Source organism: Peromyscus californicus, unplaced genomic scaffold (genome assembly GCF_007827085.1).
Source record: "Peromyscus californicus insignis strain IS unplaced genomic scaffold, ASM782708v3 Scaffold_4__1_contigs__length_199733344, whole genome shotgun sequence".
Classification (NCBI taxonomy): domain Eukaryota; kingdom Metazoa; phylum Chordata; class Mammalia; order Rodentia; family Cricetidae; genus Peromyscus; species Peromyscus californicus.
The window spans coordinates 70,306,413-70,318,499 of NW_026294562.1; the positions used below are offsets into that span (position 1 = coordinate 70,306,413).

The 12,087-nt window shown below is 51.6% G+C and overlaps 1 protein-coding gene across 4 annotated transcripts in view; it reads left to right on the forward strand.

The window, feature by feature from the left end:
- The window catches only part of Ctbp2 (C-terminal binding protein 2), a 140,293-nt gene that overhangs the window by 118,331 nt on the left and 9,875 nt on the right, over positions 1–12,087 (forward strand). For all 4 annotated transcript variants that reach the window (XM_052713740.1, XM_052713742.1, XM_052713741.1 and 1 more), the window contains 3 exons: positions 6,114–6,268; positions 6,485–6,629; positions 10,881–11,087. In XM_052713740.1, the coding sequence (XP_052569700.1) occupies positions 6,114–6,268; positions 6,485–6,629; positions 10,881–11,087 (507 nt within the window). The remainder of the gene's footprint in view (positions 1–6,113; positions 6,269–6,484; positions 6,630–10,880; positions 11,088–12,087) is intronic.

Here is a 12,087-nt window from a genome sequence, read left to right on the forward strand (position 1 = left end):
GCATCACTGGTTCCATTTTCTAGGTTTCGTGTTCCTGTGGGTAAGGCTGGGAGCTACCCAGACACTCAGTGGCTTCCCCAGTTATCTCATGGGTCTCAGAGCTACTAATGAATCATTTACAGACTTGGCTTCTTGCTAGGCACACAGCAGTCCATGGATGACACGCTTTCATCTTGGAATCTCTATAGGGACTGTTTGACCGCCTTGACCTTGCCATTCCTGGTATATCCCTTAGGTTTTGCAGCCCAGCAGGTTAATTTAAAATCAGTGGTCTGCAGGTGGCCATATGATGCAACCCAGAAAGTCAGGACAGCTGATGGAGAACATCTAGAGAGTTCCAGCAAACTAACCTCAGCGTAAAAGAGGCTCTGTCTGGGTGCCATCCATGAGCTCCTTCCTAGTCTCTGTCTCCTGATCCCAGTGTGGCCAGTATAAGGTGTCAGAACTTCCAGAGTACACTGCCAGCTTCTGTCCCAGTAGGTAGCATCATGGTGAGAGTGTGCACAGAGGATAGAGACAGTGCCTGTAATGGGAAGCGGGGTGGACAGGCTGGCATTTTACAGCATCCTCTGGAGATAACTCACAAATTCTCACTCCCTTCCAAGAACACACCCAACTGCAGTAAGGACTCAGGACCAAAGTCCCAGTGAAGAACCCTTGGGGAACATGCTCACATTGTGGCTCACTTCACAAAGCCTACAAGAGGCTCTGTCTGGGTGCCATCCATGAGCTCCTGGTCTCTTGTCTCCTGATCCCAGTGTGGCCAGTATAAGGTCTCAGAACTTCAGAGTACATTGCCAGCTTGGGAATCCAAAGGCATTTAGGTTCTTATTTATTTTTTTATGTATATGGGCATTTTTGCTTGCATGTATATATGTATATGCATCGGGTGCAGGCAGTGCCCATAGGGGCCTCAAGAGGATGCCACAGCTCCTAGACCTAAAGTGATAGTTGTCATCACCATGTGGGGGCCAGGAATGGAGCCCAGGTCCTCTTAACCACTGAGCCCCGTCCCTCCATCCCCTGCAGGTTGGTTCTCAATCTGCAAGCAATAGAAACAGATCAGACCACATTTTAGAAATGGATTCCTTTCTTTCTTCACCTTTACTCACACAGTATTCAAGAGAATGGAAAGTGGGCCTCAGAAAGACAGGGCAAGGCTATGGGACAGGATCACCACATGTCCTTCCTGGTAATGCTGCTTTGGGAAGCATGACAGCTATGGGGCAGATCCCGAGCCAGGAGATAACTCCAGCCTTTCTGTCCTCAAAGCCCTGAGGAGGGAAGTCCTGGGTGTGTGTGTGTGGGGGGGTGTCATCCATGTGTCATGTTAATGTAAATGTGCTTTACACTATAATGTATCCATAACATCCTAATACTTTAAGGGAGTGGATGGCGGGTCTGCTCATAGCTCTGTATGTTGGATGAGATTGTGTGTTTCTGGACATGCAGTATCATACAGTGCTCTTTCCAGCTACAGTGGCCCAGAAGCTGGTTGGCTAGAAAGTTACCCACGTCTCTCTAGATAGAGGTCTAGAGGTCACTGGAGGTCTACAAGGCCCTTGAACCTGGCATTGCCGGGGTGGCTGGCACAAACCTGAACCACTTAGCTTGGGGTTGTAGTTGACGTTCTCTAACCTAATGTTACTGGGGAGCAGCTTCCTCTCCAAGCTCTATTATACCCAGGGACCTGCAGCGCCATCGATAGACAGATAGATAGATGAGCAAGTTCCATGTTGTATAGAGGCAATCCTGGAGCCAGCTAGGAATTCACTCCAGGGGAACTGACTTGAGTTCTCTACCCCACCTATAATGCTGGGTAGACTTTCAGCAGTGGGATACTGCCTCCATCCCATAAGAAGCCTAATTGTTGCCGGGTAGAGGAAACACATCATTGTTTTGCATAGTCACTGAACACCTTGTCATCGGATGTGTCTCCAGTGTGTGGGAGGCTGGGAATGATGGCTGCATCGCCAGGTCCCTGTCAGTCTTAGAGTTTGGCTATGTGGAAAAGCTGTGAGCGTATCTATCCCAAACTCCGATTTTGGAAGGACGCCTCCGTAAGTACTATGCCTTGAGCTTTCTTCCCTCAAATTCCCCTATTGAAGAAATGAGCCACGGCTCCAGGCCAGGGGCCAACCTGAAGACTGATCCCAGCCTCTGAGGGTCATATTAATGTAAATGTGCTTCACACTGAGATGTGCCCCTGGCACCCTAATCTGTTAAAATGATACATTCTTCAGAACTGTTGAAAGAGGTGGGAAGGAGGTCTGCCGGAAGCTGACTCTGTATTGAGATCATCGGGGCTCTCTACCTCTGATTTTGTGTTCCCCGATATGCCGTGGGCAGGTTCCCAGCCTTCCTCCTCATACCCTGGGTCAGGTGGCTCCTGGTAGCGCTGCCCCTCAGCCACTCTATGCCAGGTTCCATGCTATCACTGCCACCGACGCTGCCACCCCCGTTCAGCATCCTTCCGTAGCCAACAGGTCTCTATTGCCCCTGCCCCTCCCTTTTGCCTTTATATCAGAGGCTTCCCCACTGGGAGTCATACCTCAGGCCTTGGCCAGGTGTCCTCAGGGTGTTGTGGACCCACCTCAGCTGAGGGAAAGAACAAAGGATGGGATTCACCAAAGAAAAAGGACACCTTGTCAGGGAGAGAACTGATCACTAGGCAACCTGGAGTCTGTTACCCGGGTAACAGATAACATGCTCTAGTACCGTGGATGGACATCTTAGATGGTGGCTCTCAGCCGCTCCAGATGTACTGGATGGCTCTAGATCTCTGGCTTGTTCCTGGCACTGTCTTCCCTGGCAAGGTGGGGTAAATTACTACTTAATTAATACCTGAACTTCTGGTGTGGCAAAATGAACCATCCTGCTAGCTCTTTAACAAAACCAAGCTTCTTGGGAGACTGGGGAAGGAGTTGTGACCTATGTGGTCTGACACTGTGTGTCTGATACTGATACCCTCATGCCATGTTCTTGGAATTTGGCCATTTTACCCTCTTTCTTAGTAAAATGAAGGCAGGGTTATTGTCAGAACCTTACATACCTCAGCTTGAGCGCTCATCTGGCTTAGCAGATGGTGCTCTGTAGCTGAGTGACAGGATGAACACATGAGCAACTGTGGGATAATCACTGTCACCTCACTTCCCCTTCTGTGACCTGGGGGATCTCGCCTGGACCTACTAAGGACAGAGAATATTGAGGCCATTTGTTTTCTCATAGGACCAACCTGTTAGTTATCTAAGCCATGGGCCAGTGAGGACGTGGGGTGTAACCTGTTCGCTACCTTTGCCGTTGCCAATGTGAGAGGATTTTAGAACTGGGACCACTCGGGCACCCTACCATGTGCTTCAGAGTCTCAGGCAGGTAACAGGTGCACGCCGGGAATGCTTCAACATGAGGATCTGGCTGCTATTCAGGCTGAGATGGTCCATGATTCCCTTTCAACCCAGCTTGTTCTTGTAAGACGGGGACAGAAACATTCTCTCTGCTCTGAGCTCACTGTCTGTCCTGAGATTGTGCAGGTATGGTGCGAGGATGTCACTCGCATGCAGTGGTGGTGAGGGTACCGGAGGAAGATGGACACAGCTCTCAGGAAAGCCTGTCCTTCCTCAGCTTCTCACTGCAGTGTGTGGCTAGCTCCATGAGCCTGTGTGATACAAGAGGATCCCACGTGTCCAGGCCCCTACCAAGTGGTTAGTTCAAAGGCGGCCCAGGAGCTTTCGTTGGCAGGGCTGTCTTAGGGATTCTATTGCTGTGAGGAAACATAACTATAAACCACTTGGGGAGGAAAGAGTTTGTTTCAGCTTACAACTCTGAGGTCACAGTCCGTTGCTGAGGGAAGCCAGGGCAGGAGCTGAGGCAAAAGCCACAGAAGAATGCTACTTGCTGGCTTGCTCCCATGAATTGTTCAGCCTGTCTTCTTATAGCATCCAGGACCACCAGCCCCGTGGTGATACAGCACATAGTGAGCTGGGCCCTTCCACATCAATCATTGGTCAAGGAAATGCTCTACAGCCAAGAGGTGAAGGCCTGAAGGCGAGGCTTTGGGTACATAATGCTCACATAAAGGTCACGTGGTTCCAGCACCCTGTGTTCCCTATAGGATCTGAGAGAATTCCCCTGGCAGGAGGGACAGCCACATCCTACCACACCGTGGACAGCCTCTGTGGGAGAGAATGACTGCCTAGGAGGAAGGAGACAACTCTCAGCTTGAAATGATGGCCTGGACCGCCCAAGCCCCTCAGTGTAAGGAGGGAAAGCCAGCAGTCCTGGCCAGAGACCTCCCTCCCTCTACATGGTGTGGGGCTTTAGGATGCTGGGAAACTTTATGTGGTTATCTGAAAGCTGTCCAGTTTCAATTTTTGTCTCCATGACAAGGAAACAGACCTTGCCCCTTCCCCGTGTCATGGTGGTGTAGAGTCCCCAAAGCTGGGTCCAGAGCATGAGACTTTGATGACTCCAGTCAAGAGGGAGAGGCTGACTGGGAAGACCAAAAGTCAGGAGCTCCCAGACAGGTGACCGGCCCCAAAGGATCAGGTGCTGCTGTGCTGTGGGTGTCCAAACCTGCCCAGTCCGCTGTATAGACCGTTGGGAGGAAAGGTGCCCCAGCCGGGCTGCATCCTGGGGGACCAGCAGAGTTCAACGGAGAACACGCACTTGGGTACCATAGGGATGGCGTCCCTCCCTCTTCCCTCTCCATATCGACCCCGTGGGAAGCTGGCCAGCATGACTATGCTGTGTTCCTTTTGGGTGTTGGTTCTCCAAGCCTCTGTGCACAGCCAGCCTTCACTTCACAGGTGCTGGGCTAGGGCTGCCTGTGGTGACATTTTGTGTCTGCTCTAACGAAGCTTGTCTGAAGAAAAGAGGGCAAAACCAGCCACTAGTTAGCCATAGAGACCAGGCTGTGGTGGCCCACGCCTTTAATCCCAGCACTTGGGATCTCATGCCTATGCTCTCAGTCCTTGGGAAGCACACACGCCTTTAATCCCAGCACTAGGGAGGTTGAGACAGGAAGTGATACGGCTGGGCGGAGAAAAGGAATATAAGGCAGGAGGAGAGGGGAGCTTCTTGGTTTTCGGCTGAGGAGTTGGTGAGGTGAGATGTGGCTGTGGCTTGTTGTTCCTTTGTCTCTGATCTTTCAGCATTTACCCCAATATCTGGCACTGGGTTTTTTATTAATAAGACCAATTAGAATTCGTGCTACAGCTGCCTGCTTGCTTTAGGAGTTCTTTGAGAAGTTCTTTCAGAACAAGACGCCTACACGTTTGCTCCTGTTTCATTTTATGCTGGCCTGTTTGTTTGGGGACCCAGTGCACACAGGGAGGCATGCCAATGGGCCTGTGCCCTTTGTGGGTGAATGAGCCTGCTGTGTGGCCTCAGTCTTGGGGCCTTGGGTTTGATCTAGAGGTATCAGGCTGCAATTAGCTTCATGTTGCCTTTATTTTTATTTTTAAATGGTGCCTGTTTTCTTTTCCACATCTCTTTAGTGTTTTGTTGGTTTTTGGTTTTTGGAGACAGGGTTTCTCTGTGTAGCTTTGGTGCCTTTCCTGGACCTCACTCTGTAGCCCAGGCTGGCCTTGAACTCACAGAGATCTGCCTGGCTCCGCCTCCTGAGTGCTGGGATTAAAGGCGTGCGCCACCGCCGCCCGGTCTCCTTTGCGTTTCTTATGTATATGTCTATGTGTTTGTTCACATGTGCAAAGCATAGGACAACTTGCAGGGGTCAGTTCTCTCCTTCTACAGTGTGGGAATTGGTCAAACTGAGGTCATGAGGCTAGTGCCTTTACCCACCGAGCCATCTCGCTGGCCCAGAGTTTTACTTGATGGGACACTTCAAGTGAGCTACACAATTGCCCTTCTGGGTCTTAGAGCCAACTGAGTTCATACCAGAACCTTGATCTAGGAACCTGTGGTCTAGGAACCCCACCCCACCCCACCCCCATTAGCTGGTAAAGCTGTGTCATGTCCTGCCTTGGACGTCACCGTTGGCTCCACCAGACTTGTGTGCTCTCTGCTTGCCTTGGCATTGACCACTGAGGAGGTCAAGATGTCCCCTCGCACCCTCCCCACAGTCTCCTCACCACACTTTTCCTCTCTCCTTACAGGTATCCGCCCCCAGATCATGAACGGCCCCCTGCACCCCCGCCCCCTAGTGGCACTGCTGGATGGCAGAGACTGTACTGTGGAGATGCCCATCCTGAAGGACCTGGCCACTGTGGCCTTCTGCGATGCACAGTCCACTCAGGAAATCCATGAGAAGGTAGGTTACACCCTACCTCACCTGACCCCTCCAGGCCAACTGATGTCAGTAAGCAAATTATACACAGGAATGCCATGTTTGGAATTCCTGATGCCCTTAGTCCACTCTGCCACCCTCAGGCCCCTACTCCGCCATGTCTCCATCCTATATTTCTGCTAACAAAATCTCTGTGGGTACCCAGGGGCTCTGACCCGTGACTCATGTCCCTGCCCACAGGTGTTGAATGAGGCTGTGGGTGCCATGATGTACCACACTATCACCCTCACCAGGGAAGACCTGGAGAAGTTCAAGGCCCTGAGAGTGATCGTGCGAATTGGCAGCGGCTATGACAACGTGGACATCAAGGCCGCTGGTGAGCTCGGTGAGTCAGAGAGCCTTGCTGGCTGCCGGGGAGCCATGCTCCATGGACAGGAGGCAGAATGCAGGGCAGGCAGTTGTCCTAGCAGCTGGTTCCTGAGGTGGTCTTGTTTCCTGTGGGAGGCTGTGGGAGTCTAGCTCCTACCTTTCCCACCTTTTCTAGAGGAGAAGAGAGGGATAACAAGAAAGAATCAGATAGAAAGACCGGAGCACAGGATAGCTTCGGGAGGCCTGCATCAGTACCCAACAGCCCCGAAGGTTTATTCAAAAGGCTTTTTATAACATGCCAAGAGGGAGAGGCAAAAGACCTCCCCCTTGCTAGATCAAAGCATACCGTACAGCCAAGTGTAGACCCTCCCAAACACCTTGTAATCACACCTGTTGTCAAATCATCTCCTTACACTGCCCTGCTGGGTAAAGCAAGCTCAGATTCTCTGACCCTGAGTAATTGGGGCCCCCACAGTTTCTATTTCTCATGCAGCTGTATCTTTGCTCAGCCTCAGCTCCTAGCAGGTTCAGGGGCTGGAAGATCTTGAGAGTAGACTAGTGAGTTCCTCTCACAGAGCACACCAAGCAGACCATCGCCTGCCACCAGGCCCAGGAGGCTTCCCAGTGAAAACCACAGGAGGCAGGTAGAAAGCCAAGCAGGAAGGTGGGGTACCTGAATGGCACAGGGGACTACTCCCTGTCCACCCCCACGAGAATTGCTGTACACTGTCAGCCGAGCCCCCAGACACTGAGCCTGGGCTTACAGGGGTCATTGGGAGAGGCCCCAGAGTCACAGTATTTGGTCTATTACTGAAGGGTGTCACCTTAATTCATGAGGCTCATAAATTTGAAATAACTTAGAATAACTGGAAACCCAGGTGCTGATGGCCGCCACAGCAGCCTGGCCGTGCTAATGCTCATGTCGTAGGGCCTCGGCCTGCCACCTGCTGCTGCCTCGCCCCAAGGGCTCCTGGAACTCCTAGGACAGGAAAGCCAGGCGGGTGCGATGTCTTCCACAGTTATCTCTGCACCAGGCCTGAAGCTAGACTTGGCAGCTCTGTCCATTGCCCAGGGAGGGATATGCCGGCCAGGCTGGCTGCTGAGCAGCCCTGACCTGATCCCACTTCCCTTCACAGTCTGAGTGGGCACTTGCTTTAGTTGTTAGTTCTTTTGCATTTAGGGCAGCAGTTACCATGAACCCGAGGGTAAGAAAAGGGCAGAGGAAGCTGAACCCGGGTGACACCAGTCTGTGCCCACAGTCTGTTTGTTGGAGCAGACTCACAGGGTAAGATGGGAGACACTTCAGGTAAAGAAGCAGTCATATTCAGTCCAGGCTTTTCTCGAGAGTCCTGGGTAATGATGGCTTCCTGTGTCCCCAGCCTGACTAGCCATGTACATTTCCCGTTTACAGCTGAGCTCCTCTTTGGCAACAAAGAAACTTGGTGTGATTGGTGTGAGGCCACATACTTGAATTTAATTAAAAAAACAAAAAACAACTACCAGATTTGGTGGTGTACACCTTTAATCCCAGCATGGGGGAGGCAGAGGCCACCCTGGTCTGCATAGCAAGTTCAAGGCCAGCCTCAGCTACTTAGTGAGATACTGACTTTAAAAAAAAAGAAAAACAGAAAGGAAGTTTCCAAGACATGAGCAAGTATGCTTATGTTTAAAAACATGTATCTGAGCCGGGCAGTGGTGGTGCACGCCTTTAATTCCAGCACTCTGGGAAGTAAGAGGCAGGAGGATCTCTGAGTTCAATGCCAGCATGATCTACAAAGCGAATTCCAGGCCAGGGCTGTTACACAGAGAAACCCTGTTTAGAAAAAACAAACAAAAAAGGACATGTATGTGTCAGGAATAAAGCTGAACTCCCTGAGTTGGGACTGTGCAGGAAGACACACAGCTCGCTAGTCCATTGCCTCCCCCGCCCAGTTCTGTCCGTGGCCAGCCCTTCATCTCCAGTCCAAGAAACAGACTGTCTAGGGCCAGGAAGGAGCCTTTTCCCAGAGTCCTGGGGCCCAGAGCTTTGAAAAGTGTAAAGGGGACATGAGTGTCACACTGTCACTCTCGTGGTCCACTATGATTGGGGTGGGTGCTCAGAAGACATCTAGGGAAATGGACTTTCCTCCATAGATGGCCCCTGTCAGTCAGCCAGCAGACCCTTGGAGTAGTAAGACAAAAGTGGCAGGTGGCATGTGTGCCCTGTTCTGGAAGGGAGCACTAGACAGAGTAATGATAACTGGGTCTTATGGAGCCCTCGAACTGTAGGTGCGGCCTGTCGGGTTTAATGCAGAGGCAGCACTTATAGGCAGGACAGGTCAGAAACCCACTCTTGACCCTGGTGCTGCAGAGAACATGCATACTACCCGTGGTCTCTCCTCAGAAGGGTGTTCTGCTATGTGGAGCCACTGAGTGACTCCTACATATCTTCATTTAAAACCATGGTCTTTTTCTGTGGACATCAGAACCATCTGGGAATTACCACTCAAAGGTTCTCCAGGGAGAACATGTCCTCAGAACCCTTCGGCATGTCTACAAGAAGACCCACCTCAATGATCAACAGACAACTAACTAACTGTCTGCCAATTCTGGCAAGATGGTTCCTCTTCGTGTCCCATTATTAATAATTCCCATTTGTAACTACACTTGCTCCCAGGCTTGGGTTCCGCCTCTCCACATGGGTGCTAGAGCCAAGAAGCTATACATCCACACTGTAGTTTGGGCTGAGCAAACATCCTGCCTTGGTCTCCCTCTTTCTGTGGAGCTCTGGGCATGCCTTTATCATATGGGGACCTGCCTGCACTGGTTGTCACTGCTCACCTAGGCTATGACAGCACTGAGCCACGGCTGGGATCACACCAGAATCTGACTTAACCTTCCACTGGGCTTTTTCTCAGAGGACTGAAAATTGTCCCTAGTGCCCAAGGTTTCTTACATGTCACTGCAATCTAATAATAGCCTGGGACTCTGTGCTGAGTCATTGCAAACGAGCAGGCCCCTCTGTGTCGCAGGATCACTGCCCTTCACCTCATGAGGAAGATAGCTTTCATCGCTGAGGTCCCTTAGCAAATGCCTGTAGTCCAGACAAGCCCACCGCAGCCAGGCTGCGAGGATGACCTACCTGCCTTCCTTCGCGCTGAGCTGTCTCTTCTCCTGGGAGGCATTCGCTCATCATTGGACCCCAGGGCAGCCCTGGTAGCAGGGTGAGACATAATACCACAGGTCTAAGGAGGTTCAGGGGACAATCATCTCCTTTCTGTCTAGATGATTTTCTTCCTATTCCCCAGTCTGGAAAAGCTCACAGAACCCAAGGCCACCTTGAGTAGCTGCACCTGCCCAGATGACACCTGTAGATCAAGAGGGAGCCTTTTGACCTGAGCAACAGGATGGCCAAATGTCTGTGCCACTGCTTAGAAAACTACCTGTCTGGTAGGTCCAGGCCACTTTTGAGCCTGCCTAGGGCTCCACATTCTCATCAGGGCCTCTGCATTCTCCTCATAACTAGGCCCTCCATGATGACATCTTGACCTTGGCCTGAAGAGTGGCAGGGAAAGTTAACTACCCTTCCTCAATACCCTCTGCTCAAGGGAAGCCAGTGCTAGCACCCCTCCCAAGGGCTTAGGTTTTTTTTCTCTGAGGAGTTGAAGATCCACCTGAGGTGCCCTCAGGCCTAAGGCTCATTAGCAAGTTCCCCTAGCTGCCTCCTGTTTTTTGCCACAATCCGACAAACCATGAGTTTTAGGACCATGGATAGCTCTAAAATCAAGATCCTCCTGCCTCCAGCTTTCAGAGTTAGGGTTAGAGGTGTGTGTCCACGTGTTTGCCTTGAGCTGTGTGTGTAAATGGTAATTAGTGAGTAGGGTGTTGGTGTTTACATGAGGGTGCATAAGGTTCAAACAGTCTCTGCCCCAATACCTCCAGAAGGAGCCTCAAAAAAGAGTCTGGGTTTCTGATGCCTCCACCCTTCAGTCCTGCCAGGCTAGACTAGCTGGGGCTCAAGCCCCCACTGGCTTTCTGCCTGCTCCGGGGCTCCTTTGGGCCTCAGGCCAGGGCTGGAAAGAAGGGGAGTTGGGCTGGCTGTGAGCTAAGACGTAAACCTAAAAGCCATGTTGGATTTGGGTTTAGTGGTGAGGACTCCCAAGTATGAGAGCGAGCCTATCAAACGCTTGACTCAACCCTGGGCATGGAGTAGTTCTCCATTTCTAAGCAGGGTGCCTGGGAATCCTGGGGCTTTGCTGACCTCTGGGCCTGGCCATTGCCCTTTCAGGGATCGCTGTTTGCAATATCCCGTCGGCCGCAGTAGAGGAGACAGCCGATTCCACCGTCTGCCACATCCTCAATCTCTATCGGCGGAACACATGGCTGTACCAAGCCCTACGAGAAGGCACACGGGTACAGAGCGTGGAACAGATCCGTGAGGTTGCCTCGGGAGCTGCTCGGATCCGAGGGGAAACACTGGGCCTCATTGGCTTTGGTATGTGCGCCTCTTGAGACGGATTTGGTACATGGGGGTGGGGAGGAGGTCAGGGGTCAAGAATAAGAGAACCTGCCCAGAGATCTGGGCCTGTTGTACAAGAATGTGTCTATTTGTTGCTGGTCAGTGATACAGCAGGAGGGCACCCTCTACTGTCACTGGAAAGGAGTGTGCTTGGTCAGTCTCCCTGAAGCAGAGGGTAAAGGGTTGGGTGGACAGTTTGTGTAACAAGTGGTTGAGCAGCCGCCCTGGGTCACAGGTCCTTGAAGGTCCTTGAATACAGATGGTGTACACACACACACACACACACACACACACACACACACACACACACACACCCAGCAGTAACATGAAGTCACTTGAAAATTCAAGCCTGAGGGTAATAATACCAGGCCGTGGGCTTGGCAATCTCCTGTGAGAATGGGACAACACATGATCTTTCTGGACCTGGTTGTTGCCATGGAGATACTTGAGCCGAGGCCCTGGGAGTCTCCAGTAAGTGTGGTAGGGGACCAGGGAAAGTTAAAGCAGTGGTGGGGGATAGACTTGTGCCGCTGCTGTTGTCCACACAGTCTCAAAGAGGACCACAGGCTGGTGGTCACCACTTCCTAACTCCATAACTGCCTCCATTTCTGCTTCTGTACCTAGGGCTTGAAATGGGAGCAGGCATACGTTACTGCCTCTTGAGACTGAAAGGCATCATGAGGAACACGTGGGATAGTTCAGATTCTGGCTTCCAGAAAGTTTCCCAATTTGCATCACTTTTAGCTCAGAGCTGGCTGGGGGTCAGGGCTTCTGAGAGGCAGTTTGAAAAGAGGGAGAGTTTGCTGCATGACCCCAGGGTTGCTCATCTTTCTGCAGAGCATGATTCACTCCCCACCCCCACTCCCACCCCCGGCCTCCGGGTCAGTCAGGGTCTGAGTTCAAGTGATCAGATGCTGGGGAAGGCGCCGTGGTGTTTCACGGGTCTTCAGAAATGCAGGTACCATGTATGAACACT